At 44.5% G+C, this 18,595-nt stretch overlaps 1 protein-coding gene across 4 annotated transcripts in view; it reads left to right on the top strand.

Annotated features, from left to right (window-relative positions):
* Positions 1–424: 424 nt before the first annotated feature.
* The window catches only part of LOC143331398 (regulator of G-protein signaling 6-like), a 40,434-nt gene continuing 22,263 nt past the window's right edge, over positions 425–18,595 (top strand). The window contains exons 1-3 of one of the 4 annotated variants that reach the window (XM_076748227.1): positions 550–915; positions 2,003–2,057; positions 3,680–3,775. In XM_076748227.1, coding sequence (XP_076604342.1) covers positions 3,692–3,775 — 84 coding nt within the window. In that variant the 5' untranslated portion in view covers positions 550–915; positions 2,003–2,057; positions 3,680–3,691. Of the gene's footprint in view, positions 916–2,002; positions 2,058–3,679; positions 3,776–18,595 lie in introns of all 4 variants that reach the window. The other 3 variants (XM_076748229.1, XM_076748226.1, XM_076748228.1) reach the window with 3 other exon arrangements.

Raw genomic sequence — 18,595 nt, 5'->3', positions numbered from 1 at the left:
TTCAGAAGAGCAAATATAAGTTGTGGAAATGTGTCTAAGTTTGGATCATAGCCTTCTTAAGGAAACAAGCAATGAGCAGCAGCCTCTCACGCTTAAGCTTTGAATGGTAAATGAAAAGCTTTGCTCGCTCAAACAGTCTGGAATGTATATTTATAGCCCGGCGTCTGTGTGCACTCAGTAACAGTAACTTGTTTTTATATTAGCATTTCAATATCTTCCTAATGAAATGTTTCTCATTTTCAGCATCGGTGGGCGCTGCTGCAGTGTGCATCTCTCATCCACCCCCCCCACCCACCCCCCACCCCCCCCTCTTTCACACACATACAAACACACTCTGCTTCACACACATACACACAGCCTCTCTCTCTCTGTCTTTCTCCTCCCTCTACTTTCCTTTATATTCTCTCTAATTCCTTCATCCCTCCCCCTTTTCTAACTTGATCTGCCCCTCTCTATTGCACAGCATCTCCCTCCCTCCCTCCCTCCCTCCCTCTCTCCCTCTCACTCTCTCTCTCTCTCGCTCGCTCTCTCTCTCTCTCTTACACACACACTCACTCTTTCGCTCTCGCTCTGACTCGAGCACATGCAGACAGAGGGAGAGGGGGGATGAACGAGGTGCACACATGTGAGGATCTCCTGAACTGCCGGGGCAAGGCAGGACTGGTGAAGAGAGAAGAAGAGGAGGAGGAGGAGGAATAGAGGAATACTGCAGTGACCAGCCAGCTTCTCTCTCTCTCTCTCTCTCTCTCTTTCTCTCTCTCTCCTTCTCGCTGCTTCACTGCTTTCATCACCCAGTCTTCTTCATCCCCTTCTCTCCCCCTCTGCCAATTATACCATGAACCTGCCTGCTGCTTGTTGCTAAGGGGGAAGCCAACCGGGGGAGCAGAGTGGACCAGGCATTATTTTGTTTCTAAGGTAATGAATGCTTCAGTAATGGCAACTGTCAGGTGTCACAGATGTTGCATGGCACTCGGCCGCTCGCCTGCTGATACCGAACAGGGCTCTGGGACTCACACAGTCACAATGTGGTTCAGGGTGTATCTGGGGCACGGCTCATTCTGTGCATGTTTGTGTGTGAACTCCAGTTTATTCAGTTTGTTTCAGTTGACTGGGCATCTGTTGGCTTGTTTATTTGAACCACTGCAGGGGGCTCTGCCCTGTGAATATGTGTGTGTGTGCAACGTCCTTTTGTATTTGTCTCCTCATAAATTGGTGTTTACTGTGTGCTTGGATTTCAGGCTGTGCATGCGAGGGGACACACTTGTACGGCACATGAGGGCATGCTGGTGCTCTCTGGTTGTCTCTCAGTGTCCGTCCTCCATCACTTTGACACAAGCCTTCAATTAACATCCTGGATGGGCCCTCTGTGGAGTTTGATTTGCATGCTTGAGCAGCTCAATTGGGAGGAAGTTGTTCTCTAGAATTACAGCTTCCTGTCCGCAGGGGACCTATTGGCACACTATTGTTTTCTTTAAGCAGGTGCTATGCAATCCATACTGCCTTGTCTTTCCATACGGCCCTTGAGGCGGATGCAAAGATTAGCTGTCTAATGTGCTCAGACTCTAAAAAGAACACAGACACGTTAGCCAATGGGGAGTGCTGCACTCCGCACTTCTGGTGGCAATAACAAACAATAAGGCGAGAGCGGATGATTACTTATTCACTCATGCGCATCACCATGCTCCGTGGTGTAATAGATTAAAGTGTTCAACTACGGTGACAAAGCCACCTTACATGTCTGCTGCTGTTCAAGCCGGTGACACGCTGAATTTTAACTATTTCTATTTTCTTCTCCCTCCACCACAGCCGTTATTTACAGTTGCTCAAACTTGTTACATTGCACGGCGAAAATTACATAATTCATCTCGTACAAATCCCCTGCCAGCGGCTGCCCCTTGGCAAGATGCAGTGTTACTAATTCAGTAATGTATGAAGATTTCATATTGTGCCTGCTCATGTGTGCCTGACAGTGTGTTTCCTCTGTGCTTTCTCCCCTCAATAGCTCATCACAGTTCTTTTCAAACACAAATAGCTGCTACAGTGAAAAGTGAGGCCCGGTGAGCCATTTCATTATTTTCTTCCCTGGCAGCTTTATCCTCTCACACTTTGTGTTTTATAAGTACCAAAAATCATGAATGTGTCGAACTGTGTAATCCACCCCCTCACCCCTCTTTCCTCCACACGATTAAAGGACTAACAAATGGTTTAACCCGTTTAATACACATGGGAGCCTTCAGTGGCAAAGGGTAGACGGGGCGACAGAGGCTCGCTGAAGCCCAGTCGTCAGCGCAGGTTATGGAAATCCTTCGTTAAGCAGAATTAATTCTCCTGACGGAGTGAGAGGGAGGGAGGGAGAGTGGAGACAGCCTACAGTAAGCGCTGGGGACTGTGTAGAAGTTGTAAATAAATCCCTTGACAGCAGCTCTCAAAGAATGAAGCTTGGGGCGTGTTAATGTGGGGAGCGCAGGCAGATCAGAGGTAACCATCATATGATTGCTACCAATGGAGTCATCGCTAACTAACACTTAGCATAAAAACAACAAACATGGAGGCTGGCGCTGACCACAGTTAAACTCCCACACCTCAGTGAGGGTGCATGCATTATGATCATCAGTTTCTTATGAAGAAAGATGACTCAACATCCTCACAGCCAAGCTGGCCATAGACACTCATGCTGTATACTTGCTGCCGTCCTGACCCCCCTGAGCTGATGTGCTGGACTGCAGTGGTTTCTGTCAGAAGCTTCAATGACACCACCCAATGTTCAAATGTGTTCACTTGAACTGATTTTTAATTGGACGTTATCTAACACTATTGATTATGTAAAAAGTGGGTATTATTGCGATAATTTTTTTTTTTTACAAGTGAACTGTTAATGTGCGGGAAGGCATTTGGACTGCAACAACATTGAGCGGCATAACTTATTTATCTTTTTTTTTAATTTTATTTATCCATTATTTGTAGGTATTTCAGTCATTTACCCATTACTTTTAGTGAACTATTCAAGTGTATCATCTACCCCAACTATTTATCCAGCTAAGTTAACTATGTCAAGTAGGTACAGTAAGTACTGTATTTATCCTTTACTTTAATCCAGCTATTTCAACATCCATTACTTTTAGCTAACGCTTTTTATTTGAACTGCTTATGCGTTACATTTAGCCGACTGTTTCATCTATCCACTGTTTAGCCCCCTCAGGTCATACTTGCTCATTTTCACACTCAGTTACAGGTGTTCAGGTGTTACAGCTAACCTAAAATATGCATATATTTAAAAAAAAAAAAAAATTATAATTATAATCAGTATTTTTTCAAATTAGTTGAGCTTCTCCACAATCTTTTGTATAATAGCTGCAGAAGTTCCCCTCAAGTACACCTGCTTGTGAATCACTGCGGCACTCTATGCCCATGATTTGACTTTGTAGCTTCGTTAATATTCATCTTACATCAGCCTACCTGAGCTCTCGTATCTGTCCCGACTGTGACAGGCGTCCCCCTTCCGAGACAGCAGCATGCATTTTGGCAGCTGAATGTCATGACGATAAAGGTTGGAGGAATGTTGGTTCCCAGGGGAAACAGAAACGCTGACTGATGTTTATCAAATCGTCATTTTGTGTTCTTCCACCGTCCAGTGGATGTTTGGTGCTGCGTTCATGTGGTTTGTCTGTTTCTACGACAGGACTGAGTGAAAATGGCGGAGGGGTCCAGAGACCAGGGAGGCGTGGGCACCACTGATCCGGAGGAGGACTCCCCCAATATGATCGTCTACAGAAAGGTAAGGCTGAGCCTATGTGTGTGCTACAGAAAGTAGCCTATATGAAGGGAGAAACATTCGCTGAGAGGCAATGACCCGGAGACAGGCTCCTGACAGCCCACTGGTCCGTATCAGTGTGTATCTACCACACGCTGGCTTCACTGTCAAACTCAGGTGTCAGGAAAGTGTCTCTTTCAGCCATCTTGAAAACTATCTTCAAGACCTTCCTCCTACCACGGTACCGTCACTACTCTGGGAAACTTCAGCCCTCCAGTGTTTTAATAAGCTCTCAGTCCCATCAATGAGGGTTTGGGCTATAAGAGGTCCTTTTCGTGTCAAGGGTAATTAAATCGTCCCCATGGTGCCTCACTTTCAAAAGCTGCTGCTTGATTGGAGAGGGTGAGCAGTATTGGTGGCTAATTACGTGAATGTTCGGCTGGGAGGAAGTAGCTGATACTCCAGTGCCGGGATTGGAAACAGCCTATGAGGGGGTGGTTATTCCTCCTCAACCGACGAATTGCTTGTTATTTCTCTGCCGGTGCTGTGACAGCCCACTGACTAAAAAAAAAAAAAAAGCTTCTTTTGATCAGACTTAAACCACAGGATCCACTTCTACCACCGAGCCTGCTGTCTTGATCACGGGGAAAAGTGAGCTATAAGCAAGACGGAGTTGACAGATCCTGTCCCACTGCCCCAAATCTGTTGTTTCATCCTGCTCCTAATGACGGTCCATTTATAAAACGAGGTAAACAGATTAGGGGAAGGATGGGCAAGACAGGATGTAAAATAATTGCTGACAGCCGCTGCTTCAGTGGTAAAATTTCTCTTTTAGATCCGTTGTTCGCTACTGTATGTGTCATTGTGGAGTTTCGGGCTTGTGACAACTGGAAGAGTTTCCTAAAAATCTCCATCTTTGTAATAAATACCTCCAGTCTGCAGCCCACCTAGAAAAACTGTCAGGGATCTCCTTTGTACTCAGAAGCCTGATCTCTCACGATACTTCTGATAATGATGCTACTAGGATTGTGTGCAATGAGCAGAGCGTCACACGTCAGCAGTTGGCAGCTTAAGGGGGTAGTGGAAGTGCATTGCCAGCAACAAATGACTTGTGTACTGTAAATACTCTGTTAGCGTAGCGGTGGGAATTTCCAGTCCAAGTCTCTGCCAGGAATCCAGGTATGGCGATCAATATTCAAATCAGAGCTATGAGACAAATGTCTTCTCTCCCTGATACAGGTGTCACGTAGCCATCAAAAACATTTGCGTACTACATGTGTCTGTTTTCTGCATGCTAATGCATTCATTGTTTATTCAGTATTGTCTTTATCCTCCGTGTATTTGAAGAAGCCGTCACGCTGCAGAGAGAACATACTGTAGTTGCGTGTAACGCTGGGTATCTTCATGGATTTCACAGCAGAGCTTCATTATGTAACGCTACACATGCCTGGAGGCAACGCATTTAAGAGGCTAGTTTTTGCTTGTCAGGATGCTGCCTGAAGGAATATTCATCATTTCATGTTTTAGTCATACACAGTGACAACAGACAGATGATTCTGAGAGTGACAGGATTTTTCCACCCTTCCTGCTTTGAAAAAGTGTTTTCGGATTTGAGGCTTTAGAGGACGAAAGCTGAGGAATATTAATATTTTGAAGACTGGAAATTTGTCTTACTGTGTATCTTTATTTAAACTGACATAGTTTCGTATTTTCTTATATTTCAGCTCACTGCCAGTCACTAACTAAAGATGTCAAAAAGGCCAAACGATAGAGAGGTGCTGGGTCTTTGAGGGCAGAGCGCCCATGGCCTCTGGACTCAGTGGGTGGGCAGCCTGGCGCAGTGTGAAGGCGCTGCTTGCAGAGAGGCAGATGGCCACCAATATGCTCAGTCGCCTGGGAAAACACTGGCAGCTTCATCCCAAAGGCCTGAGCCTCTGTCAACTGGAAGACATCAGTATCTTACCGCCAGGAGCAAAGGCTATAGTCCTAGGCGAGAGATAAAAATATTTCAAAATGTGGGCAGCACCTTTGTGAAATGTATAGGTGGTAAGGGTTAAGATACCTTTATATTGCCATATCTGCTGCACAACTATTAAGTAAACTGTGTAGGCAGTTAGACAAAGGTGAATGTGATGTATTTAGCCATTACAGAGAGGCTGAGTGCTCAGGAGGGGAGGAGGCTGTCTCTGGCCATGCAGTGTAGGTGCTGCAGTGCTATCCTGCTCTGTCTCTCTCCTCCCACGGAAAAGAGGAAGTGAAGCAAAACAAACCAATATCTGCAGGACGCCTTATTGCCTCAAAAAACTTGTGGAGGAAATTTGGCCAAACAGAAGTAGACATATACCGTACGTGCTCACGCACACTGGAGCTCATGCACGAGCCTCATGCTGCTTTAATGCACATCGCTCGTTCCTGCTGCTGTGTTTTTCCTCGCTATCTTTGCCATGCTTAGCAGATAGGGTACGATGGTTAGATGAGTACAACTGGCACCAGGAGACGCACAAAAAGAAACTCCAACCATGATGAGAAACACTACTGTGTTGGGAAATGCAATTAAGCTGAGCAGAGAAGCCACTTTACTGCTCTGATAGGGTGAAGCTCACAAACTATTAATAGCTTACATCTCTCGTCCCTGTGCATGTGTGTGTGTGCGTGTGTGTGTGTTCCCCTTTTCCCCCTCTGTGACTTGGGGGCCAGGACTGTTGCTCTAGCGGCTGCTTGGTTTTCGACACACAGTTAATTGTCGCCGAAGGACTAAAATCAGTCCTGACCGACCCGGGGAGAGTTAAGGATTTCCTCTGCGTCCCCTCTTCCTTTTATTCAGGTCATTAAATGTTTGATTGGATAATTCTTGGCAGCCAAATCGTACCTGAAGGCGGGTATTATAGCAAATAGTATGTGTGGAACTATCACACACAACTTTGATCCAGATGAGTTTTAGGAGCCATTAGTGGGTAAATATTAGTAATGAGCCATGCCGGGAAGTTCAAAGCCACTGCTTGGTGCCAGTGGCCTTTGGGTGTGTGTAAGCTTTAATAGTCTATTCGCAGAGAGTACAGATTGGTTGACAATTGCAACTGTGTTATTTTCTTGCTCAATACACTCCAAGACTGTCTCTACTGTTGGGTGCATGAGTGCAGTGCTCTGAAAGCGCCATCTGCAGGACACATCAGTACAAGAGCTCGGCTTCTCAGCCACGCCAGCAGCACAGCTCTTGATATGGAAACGTCAGTGCAACTCTTTGGTCCACACTGAAATGTCTGAAGTATTGGATGGATTGACATGAAATTTTGTACAGATATTTACGGTCGTCAAACCATGTATCCTGCCGACATTGACGGTCTGTCTGGGGCTGAGGATCATCTTGACGTTTCAGCTGATATGTCCTGTTTGGGTTGCCGTAAGGCAGGCTTTGTTGGCGGTGTCCCCCAGCGAGCATGTGTTAGGGAAAAATTAAGTAGCTTTCTGTTGGACATGCTTCTCCATCTTCCTGTCGCATTTGGTATTTTCTTATCAAATCTGCCCACTTGGGTTAGAATAAGAGGGCAGATTTGGCCATCACATTGATAGCAGCAGTGGCAGGTTTTCTACAGGCTGCTGTAAGCGTTTTACACACTCATGGACAGTTTGATATGTGGACAGGAGGAGCTGGGGATCAGTAACCCACCCTGCCTCCTGAGCAGCAGTCATGCCTCCATGCTGTCAATTTTTAGCCAGCTGGATGGTTATACTGAGCTCCAAATGCAGAAGCAGGCCTGGTGAAAATTTTTGGATTATGACTGAGTATCTGCAAAAATAAACTTTATTTTTAGTGCTAATTAGCAAATGGCAGCATGCCAACACACTAAACTAAGTGGGCTGTGTTAAATGTTACCGTCTCAACAATATTTTTAACATTGTCACAGGCTAAGTTGACTATCACATCACAAAGCTGCTAGCATTGCCGAAGTCTTGTGGCTTTTTCCAACCTTTCCCTTTCCTCTTTCTCCCCCCGTCATTTCCTTTCCTCAGCATTCCTCCTGCTTCTTGCTAATTAATAATTGAAGCTCATTTCAAGCATTCCATCTTTGGAAAAATATCTGGTCCTCTGAGACGTCACATTTCCCCATTCATTTATTCATATCCAGCACATTTTTTTTTTTTTTTTTTATCATCATCACTTGGTATTTTTATCCATGCAGCCTATGTAGTTCTAAATGTGATGGGGGAGAAAAACAAAGGAGAAAAAAATGTATTTTAATTCCTTAGTAACATAATTCAGGTTCAAGTCAGGTGGACAGATCTCTGAATTTGCAATAACATGAACATTTTTATGATGTTGATGATGGACGTTTGTTGCTGTAGCAGGAGCTCTATAGTGACTAATACAAGTTATCCCACATTTGTCAAGGTGTCAGACTGAATAGATGTTTAAAGTTATTCATTTAAATAAATGTCTGTTAGGTCGCTATCGCCCAGTGAGGTAACACAATGGTGACTGAGCCTATGGCCACTATGAAAGCCTTGAAATATTCATATATTTGTAGTATAACGAACTGGCTTTCGGTCTCACCACAAAAATGCTGTATTAAGTTACTGCTAATGGAAACTGAACATTTCCTGTTGCTGCAGCTTCATATTAAAAGCATTTAACTGGCGAAACATGAGTTGACCTTTATACGAAGCAGTCAGAGGAATTGCATGGAAAGCGTGTTTGTTAGTGAGCTTTGTCCGCAGACTCTTGCCAAGTGGAGCATCAAATCAGACCACGGTTGCTCACAGAATGATGGAAAAAAGCCAATTGTTGTCTGACTTTTTCATTAATACGACAAGAGTTTGTTTTACTGTCCCCAGAACTCTGTGACCTGTAGTACTAAACCACATTTGCTGTACCACTAGTGACTACAGGTGTCACCAAAGCTACCACCACTGAAATCTTCAAGATTGCCCTTTTTAATCTAACATCCTGAGTGGTGGGAGAAGTGATAATTGTCAGTGCCAACCTTAATCTCCCACACTGTCCACATCAGTGAGCTGGGTTTGGGATGATTTAGAGACAGGACACAGAGGAAGTTCACTCCACTCCTGCAGTGCGGATGACATGGACATGCTGGAGATTCGTGTAACATTACGGCGATAGCACAAAAGGAGAGATGTTGAATCTCCCTCAAGGAGTAGATGAAATTACTGTAAATAGCAGCTTCCCACATCGTCCATTCACCTACCACAGCAGGGAGTGACAGCTGGTTGGGCTGAGAGCACTGAATCTCTCCAGTAATGCTGGTCAGAAGGAAGCTTGCCTGCATGTCTTTCTGCTGCCACCCATGAGTCACACTCTCTTCTCTCTTTGAAGTGCTTCTGGGGCCCATGGAGGGTATATCTCTCCTCTTTTTAAGACGAACCTCCATCCGAGGTGTCTATGGGCCACTACTCGCTGTTCCTGTATGCACTTAAGATATCACAGTTCAGCCGAACGCTCTGAATATCACCTCTGCAGCTGCAGGGATGAGTTCTCCCGGTGTCTTATCATGTATGACCATTTTATCACCATCTCCACTTGTCTGGGAGCCTTTAACTGACACGTCGGTTTGGGCTCAACTATGAGGGTCACGCCGAAGCCTGCGTGCCTGTATGCTAAGTGCCAGTGTGGGTTGCTTTCCAAGTTGGGTCAATAAGATAAAAACAACAGGAACAGTGTAAAGCTCCATCTCTTATATAACCAACTCCTGTGTGCTGGCCTGCCTCGTCTTTCCAGTTAAGCAGAAGGACGGACACATGAAAATCCTGGAAGTCCGCTGAAAAACAAATCATAATTGGATCATAATTCACAGTGTTTTGGCAGCCTGCGCACAGCATTGACAGGATTATTCACCTCGTCCATAGAGAATCACTGTGACTGAAAAAAAAAAAAAAAAAGGCTTTTCTCCAGTGAGGAGAGTCCATCCTGTGCCAGTGCCCCTCCTGGTCTCCCTCCCTGACAGTGGGCTCTTAAAGGAACACATTTAATAATGCAGCCAGTGTTTGTGTGCTTCATGTTGGAGCTGAAGCATAATGCTTGCATACACATGCATAGGGTGATGTTAATAGGGAGCTTGATGGGGAGTCGTCTGCTCCACCGTGTCCCACTTCTAAATGCCCTCCAAACCCCCCTGAGCCTCCCACTTATTGCAGGCTGCTTGGAAACGCACTAGAGATGGAGTACGCCTTAAATACCTCCTACTGTACTCTGAATAACCTCGGCATCTCTGGAGAACGCTGAGGGAGCTCACTGCACTCCTACAGAGTGAATTGTATGAAAATACTAGAAATATGTGTGAAATTACAATAAATGACTTGGAGAGAATTTCCACATTGGATAAAATCCCCTTTAACTGTCTTGGGGTTGATGTGTAATAGCATAAGGAAGAAACGGATGCTCAGTTAAACTGTTGTTGATGATGCTGCTAAAGAATGATTTCTTGTCCCATCATGTACGGTAAATACTAATGCCTTATTGGAACTGGCTCTGACATTAGTGTGTTAAAAGCGGCTGGTCCACAGTGCCTTGGGGTGACATTTTGACAAGTTTGACAGCAGTGACTCGCCGGGCAAACCGGAGCCCTGCAGAAGTGCTGACAAACTGAATTAGTAAAAAATAGGATGTGAATAGAGAACAAGCTGTTACAGTCCCACATGGTTTTGTCAGATATTTTAAAAAACAAATGCATTCACAGTAACAGTGACAATACTTACCGACACTGCATTAAATATAAAAGAAGAGTTAAGCAATTTAGAGATTAAAGCAAAGATAGCAGGAAATATTAAGCAAAAGTCCAAAGAACAGAGGAATGACTTAAAAGTCGCCACAAAGCTACATAGAACTGAGGGGAACAGCAATGTCAGGTAATAATTTATCACTATGAGCGACCCATGCACATAAAAAACATTGATTATTATTATGCTATAAGTGCTCAGAATCAGAGCCCTGTATGTCATTTATGCATCTTCAGCCCCGTCCTGATACATGCCTTTCATAATGTGAAACAACACTTACAGAAGGTTTAGTTTGTAATTGTATGAAGCTTTTCCGTCCTCTCTTTTTATGACCGGTGTTGCGTCATTAAGCCATAGAGATGGATTAACTTTGTGAACTCATCTACTTTTCAAGGGTGCAGTAACATCCAGGGCTGATGAGCAAAGGTCATTAAAGTGGCTAACCAAATCATTTGTGCGTCTATGCGCAGAATGAGATGTACGTCTGCTTTTACTCAATTTGGCTGATGTATATGTAATAGTTAGCTGAGCATTAAGGATGCAGGACAGATGGTCCATTTGTCCTGCAAAATAATAACTTCAAAGGAACATTAAAAGGCAGTACTCATGTGATCAGAGGCCGTCAGTGTGGAGTTCCCACTTTCATAAAAGTAAAGTCTGTAAACTCGGCAAAAGTATTTCTCATTTAATGTTTAGCATTCGAAACACTTTCTTTCAGATGCTCTGACTTTGCCTCTGGAATCTCACTGCTGCTCGGCTCTTTTACAACTTTATTTTCCCTACGCTTCAATTTCAGCTGCAACTTTAACTGCGACTTATTCAGACCTCTGGGGATCTCGTCTAGAAATGCTCCTCGCCTCCCCTTGTCCCATTTTCACTCTGACTACACTGCTAATCAAAGAAAAGGAGTATTTTGTCACTGCTGACAGTGTTTTTTTTTTGTGACGGTGATACATTTTATCTTTGAATCGGCTGACCGGTCGTTGATGAGAATGTCCTCAATGTGCTGAAGAGAGCTGATGAAGAAAAATCACAAAATATTTCAGATCGTAATCTTTGCACGCCTAATTACGTGGCCCCGTCTCTGCTCACAAACTAAAAGACATTCTCAGAGAATGAAAGACATCAGAAGAATCCAGCTTCACTCAAGCAAACATGACAATGACATTAATTACCTATGGCAAAGACAAAGGGCATAAAACAGCAGAGTACAGCTTGTCACACCGCGAGACTGTACGTGAAATATGCTGATCAACAACACTTTGAACAACCTTACAAATGCACGGTAATTGGAGCACCATCTGCCAACACCCCCATTTGCATTGTTTACAGACACATCTGAAAGGTTGATGGATAGAAATGATTTCCCCTGAAAATAGAAGGTCTGACTCAGATGAGATGCACAGAGTGTCATCTGTGCACTGTTGAGCCACAGGTAATGATGGAGTGTCTGTTGCTGGAGTGCTGTGACTCGCTGTAATTGTCTCTGGGTTGAGGCTGAAGCAGGGATGAGTCACTCAGGCCCCAAATGTTAATCACCATGGCCAGCTAGTCTGACTAAACAGCCCTCGGAGAAGAGACCAGACCGTTTGGTCTCACTCCAGAGACCAGATCTACGCCCCCAAACCACATCCCCAACAGTGCAGTTCAGACGACCCTGGTTCTGTAACTCTGCCCCTTTGGGATTTCTCAGTGAAGTTGTACACTGTCACTACAACTCCCCAACATTTAAAAATTAATTGGACAAATGACTGAAATGTCCTTGTGTGTTTTCCTGGTTTAGTCACAGCCGCAGTCATAAAGGTCTAAACAGCCCATTTGTCAAAAGTGACAGCGTTATCCTCTGGAACGCAGGGAGACTTCTAACTGAATTTGTGACGTTAGCCAGGCTATACTGACTGACATTATGTGAGTGCGTTAGATAATCAGTGGCAGATTTTCTTCTTTTTTTTTTTTCCCTCCTCAGCTTGAAAATAATAGAAATGTCCTTGTGGGAGACCTTGCCGTGTGCCGACTCCTATTTCCACTCCAATTGTTCCGTCAATAACTCATATGGCAGAGGCCAAATCCATAACAAAGCCGTGATTGCTTCCATCAAACTGAGTGAAAGAAAAACCTTAGCAAGGGGAAAATGCAGAATGTTTGAGTTTGGCTTGGTGGAGGTTGAACCTGCTCATTTTGGTCTCAGGGCTTTCTATTAGCTCCATCAGTCATTTACATGGGGTTTTTGTTTTGTTTCAATACAGTAGGTTCAGATTTCACGTACACGTAAGCAAATTCTCTCGACCGAGGATCGTATATCGTCTACCGGAGTGAGAAACCTTTATTAATCCCAGCTTCCTTCTCAGCTATTTACACGTGTCAGGCAACATGAGCCTAATTTACTTAGACACTTCAATACATCCAGCTTTGAATTTGACACCACTGCAATTGCTTTAAATGGGAATTGGTCTTCATTAACAGAAAAGACAGTAGGAAGGGAGTGCCGAAGCTTTTAAGCTTAATAATCATCAGGATCGATCAGGCTCAGGCCAGATAAAGAGGCAGTGACGATGCTGCAATAGGGTGGTAACACGAGAAGAGGCTAACGCGATTATTCCCACGCTTTGGAGGCACAGCTGGCAGCAAGGAGCAAATGCACATTCATGAATGTATGTTTTTTTTTTTTTCACAGTAAGAGTTCAGGGTTTGAATAATGCTTGGACTATCCCTGAATCAGGATTTTCAGTCTCATTTTTTCAATACACCTTGTCAACAAATGTGAGAAATGAGAAATGTTCCAGCCTATGTTAGTCTTGAATTTTACATAAAGTAAAGCCACGTAACCCTGTCACAGTTCAAAAAAATAAAATGAGATGGTAAAATCCTGGTGCACCACAGAGTTTCTCTCCTGCCGGGTTGCTGACAGCTCTGTCAGCCGAGGGGTCAGTCACAGCAGACAGCAGTAGAGGAGGTTGCACAGCGTCGGGTTCAAAAGTAGTTCAGCCAACTTCACTGACACTCAACCCCAGAGATGAGAGTGTCAGACCAGCCAATCCCTGCCCTGCCTTGCACTATCCGCTGTCACACTGCCCTCCGTTTCCATTACCATTGTCTACTTCCATCACAGTTAGTTTTGCAGTTCTGTCACATTAGCCTTGTTTCCTCTGCATGGTACGGTTCAGCTTGACTCAGCTCAATTCACTAACTGCAAGATATCAAAAGGAAGAGAGTCAGAGATACACTACTTGTTAGATGACTTTTCATTACTCAGCCCAGCTTCGCCAAAGGCGCCTTCCTTAGAGCACTTTTCGTGTATACACCAGAGTGCAACACCATGAATGCCTTGAGGGAGAAACAGTCCAAAAATATGCAACATTATCCGCATTTGTGTGAAGTGCCTGAAGACTGCAAAGACATGCAAAAGAAAGAGATCAGGGAGGCAGTGGGATCCAGCTTTTGTCTCTGCCTTCAAGTGAGGCCAGCAGATTTTTGCCTTTAGACATGGTTGAATAACACATCATACAAACTATTTTGTTCAACGTATACAGAGGCCTTTAGTGACTAACCTGCAAGCTGAGAAGATGCCACATGGAAATGAGACAACTGATGAGTTTCTGGTAGGTTTCTTGTCTTTTGGCCCCCAACCTGCAGCCCGTGTGCCAAGCTAGCATGTCCTGGACCACGAAACCGAAATCAACCCTCCATTTTAACTTAAAGTACGACAGCAAATAAGTGGACCCCTGAAAATCTTGAAGTAACAAAACATTACTGGTGTTATCTGTAATGTTTAAAAAAAGTACTGCAAATAGATCACATGCTCCTCAGTAATGTGTAACTGCAGACCTTTCTCACTCCCAGCTCATCAAATATCGACATTTACGCCCCTCGAAAGATACTTTTAGTTAATCCATCAGTGTTTAGATACTCAGAACAAGATGATGTAGTATAAAGAGCAAAAAAAGTCTATGTATGGAGGAGGTTGGGGTGGGTGGATGGGTGAAACACAGGGCTTTCACCCAGGAAACTGTACGTAATGCAACATATGTGATGTACTTAACCGGGATCCTTTCCTAAACCTAACAAAGTATTTTGTGGCATTAATCGTGTGTTGGAAAGGCTTCCCGGCAGGTGTCTCACACACCACAGGGACATACAGTACATTGTCACAGAAGGTCATCCTATTAAACTGTCTGTCTGTGCCCACGTCACACTGACATTCACATGTGACTGTTTCCATTTTATAGAAAAGCACCAGACGCAATAAACTTAATCCTCTCCTCTTGCCAAATAACCCTGTTAGCCAAACTATGATCTTCTTCAGCTGAAGTATGACATTCAGCCTCAAATATACATTTACATTTACATCTGCTGCATGTCTGGTGGAAGTCACTATGTTAACAATATTTATTGACAAAAATCAACTTTTTGCATGTTAGGATCCATTAATTATGAATGCGCTTGCATTACAAGAAAGAGGGTGCATTAGCAGATAAGTTAGAATCAATGTGCAAGGATGTGCAGAGTTTCCTGCCTTTCAAAAACGGCAACTTTCACTGCTGTAGTGAGACAGTGATATTTCAGAATACAATACTTTCTTTTAGTTCTTCTTTCTGTGTAATATCTCATTCATGGGTAATGATAGGAATATCATAAGCCCTGGTCAGAGAAGTGCCTGTATGGAAATAACTAGACAATTCTGATGTGCACAGTCCTGGAGCAGGTGTGGCTGAGTAAATCACCTTCACAAACCCTTGCTAAATTACAGCCAGCTGTCACACAGAGATAGCATACAGCCGGGGATGAAAACAGAAAAGGACACTTCACTTCACTTTGAAATATGTTGAGAGGATATTAGATCACAAAGCATGGCTAGTCCTTTTCTAGGAAGCTTATTCAATAACTCAAGGGGGTGTGATGGTTAGGTTGCATATTCTAGCTTTGCAGACATAATAGATGGTTCATTTTTGGCTCCCCAGCAGTGAAAGAATGAAAGACTTATGAGCAAATTTGGTTGCTGTCTTGCAATGCATTAGCAAGCACTGAAGGTTGTCTGCTGACATTATAGATAATCAATCAGCAGTGAGTAAGGATTTGATGTCATAAAACGCCCACTGTAGTGCTCATGTTTCCTTTCGATTGATTCTATCATTCAGTCAGTCAATCAGCCTTTAAGGTGACACAGCTCTGTAACACATCCTGTGATGAAACACATTTTCTTTCTGCCTGTGATGCAGTTAAAGGAGATCACCCGACCACCTCAGGTGATCATTCGGATTTATTAAAAGACGGTTAGAGGATGATAATTGGTCGAGTGGCATGTGAGGGAGAGGATGACAGTGTGACAAAGGCCAGTGCTGCTGACACATCCTCCGCAGGCCCCTGTCAGGAAGAGGAGTCATCCCCACAGGGCCTGAAGGCAGCAAAGCACATTACAGGTGTGCGGCGCAGCCAGCTGCCCCGTGGCACTGCGAGATGAGATTTCCGCTCCACGTGTCAGGCCAGCTGCCTGAATTTCATTACCTGTACCTGTGAGTTGGAAGTAACAAGGCTTTATTGTGAGCACTGGAAATCTGTCACCCAGCAAGAGAACAGAGTTGTTGTCATAGCGCCTCACCAGACTTGAAATGATGTTCCAAAAAAATATCCTAACACTGTTTGCCAGTACAGAGAACTGCTGGTGAATGTGGCGCTCGCTGTCTGACAGCGGGTTCTGCTTGTGTGAGGTTCTAAAGATCTGTGAGGGTCCAGAAGTGCATTTCCCCCTGTGCTCCACTATGCCTCCTCTCCCTTTCATAACAGCCCTTTCCACTTAGTCAAAGTCACTCCTTGCCCCAAAAAGTCTGTCAGCGCTCTCATACTCATGGCGGAGAACCAACACAGATAATAGGGATGTCAAGTCTGCAGTAACAGCAGTGTGTGAGTGGCTGTTGTATCACCTAGGAAAGTGGGGGAGGGGATGGAGCAGCGGAGCAATAAAACTCATCTTATACCAGCAGCCATGACAAGAAATCCATGCATCTTGAAAGGTCAAGGGTCTCTCTTACTCTGTGATTCCATGTGAGCATAGGAGTGCATGAGGAGCAGAGCTGAGAAACAGTGTAATTTTGAGCTGAGGTAGAAAATGTGCATGAGGATTGAAACATACCGTCTACCGAGAGAGAGGGAATCACGAGCAGATGGCATTATAGAATGATGAAACTTAAAAAAGAAATACCTTTCCTTTAAATCAAAACTTGGCAAAGATGGTATGATGTGATGCATCGTTTGGCTGCAAAATCCCTCGACATGCGAACACATCACACCATATCCATTCAACAATTTACTAAGGACAGGCTAAAGAAGCATCTGTGTGTGTTGCAATGCGCGGGGCAGAGTACAGGTGGGAGAGGCCGTACCTTGCCACCACTTGTATTTTATTGTTACTAGAGGACCCATCTTGTCATCTCAAATAATCGCCTTGTGCCTACATGTCTTCAGTGGTCAGCTTATCAAATATGCACAAATGCTTCAGTAGAAGGACGCATTGATTAGAGTGCAAGGGGAATGACTAGTTTTGACCGTGTATTGCAAACTATTGCAAAATGAAATAGAATCTGGTGTGAATATTGAAAGGGACGAGTTATGTTGTCGACTTCTGAAGCCCAAATCCGTCATTGTGGCACTGGCTGGCCTTCTTCAGAGATGAGTAAATGCTGCGATGGGAGAGTTTGTCTCCTGTGTGTCAGACATCAAGAACAGGCTTGTGGGCCCAGCGAGGGACGAGGCAGACCTGGGCTTGATGCCGCCTCCTCTCCTCTCTCTGTAACCCAATTACCACCAGGCCTTAAGCAATGGGACCGGCAGGAGTAGCGTGTCAGGGGACGATGCCAACATCAAAGATAGACAGATGGTCCTGAGGTTTTACCACCTCAAACCAATCTCCTGCAGACATTATTACATGATTAACTGGTGCAGTGCCCCAGATAGGAAGCCGGGATGAAGACGTATCGATCGAGAAAGTGGAAAAGATTCAAACTGAACTTAAATTCACTATCACCTCTTTCAAACAGACAGCAACAGCTTCCATGAGGCACTGAGCTCCAAACTTGGCAGCAGCAGAGAGAATTGTGCCCAGTCTGAGGCCCCCCTCAGGGGCTCTAAACGGTGAGCATCCTCACCCGCATCCTCAAAATAGCGCAGCGTTATCCGCTGCCTCTCACCCGTCACTGTCACACCATTGTTGATTTCCTCTTTCACATTCTAGCAGCTTACCTCTGTCTTGCATAACAGTGAACACATTGTGACTTAGAGGCGAGACTCTCCTGTGACTGAGAGAAAGGCTGATAAATGATAGAAAACCCTCTCTGCAAAGAACTTTGAAACTGGCAATCAGGCAGTTTGCAGCAGATGCTTTTTGCCTGCCGCAATCTGTTCAGCGTTCTCCACACCGAGCTGTCGCATCCCACCTCTCCCCCTCTGTTGTTTTTTCATTACACCACATGCAAATAGTCTTCCTTTGCTTTTCTGCCCTAATCACAGACTACAGGCTGTAAGGACACCGAACTTTATTGGAAGCTGAACCTTTACAGAGTCCCACAGGCACTCAAAATGCAGGTGGTGTGAGAGGTGTTTGCAGTGAAAGTATCCTCCCTGCATGTAAATTGCTGTTAGTAAATGATCTCTAAGGTAAATCTTGCAGAGGAGTGAACTGCAGGTAATGTGATTCTCTCCCTCCAGAGCAAATGACCTTTTGTTGCTTGCTGTAGCTGCGGTTCATTTTTTATATATAATACAACCAGCGTGGTTATGATAAAACTGGCAGCAGAGTGAGACCAGCCTGTAAAAGCAGACAGGTGAGCGTGTGGCTGCTGATGCCCTTCATTTCAGACAGTGACTCTTTCAAAAGTAGCCCCTGTATCTGCACAGGGGCACTTTGTTTTAGAGTGGACTATCTATTCAGAGGGGCAGCAGACTCATGTTTTCCCTGCACTCAAGCCCTTAGCAACCCGTGAAGTATCTAACAACAGACATTTACGAGAGGGGAGATGATCTTTTTCTGTCCTCCTTGAGTCTCATCAACAGAAAGGTGACCTGATGAGTCACTGTGGTTTGTGGGTAGGCTTGTACTCTCCCGAGTGTAGCCTGTCTTCG

The sequence above is a fragment of the Chaetodon auriga genome, chromosome 14 (genome assembly GCF_051107435.1).
Source record: "Chaetodon auriga isolate fChaAug3 chromosome 14, fChaAug3.hap1, whole genome shotgun sequence".
Classification (NCBI taxonomy): Eukaryota; Metazoa; Chordata; class Actinopteri; order Chaetodontiformes; family Chaetodontidae; genus Chaetodon; species Chaetodon auriga.
This window is presented reverse-complemented; position numbering and strand designations above follow the sequence as displayed.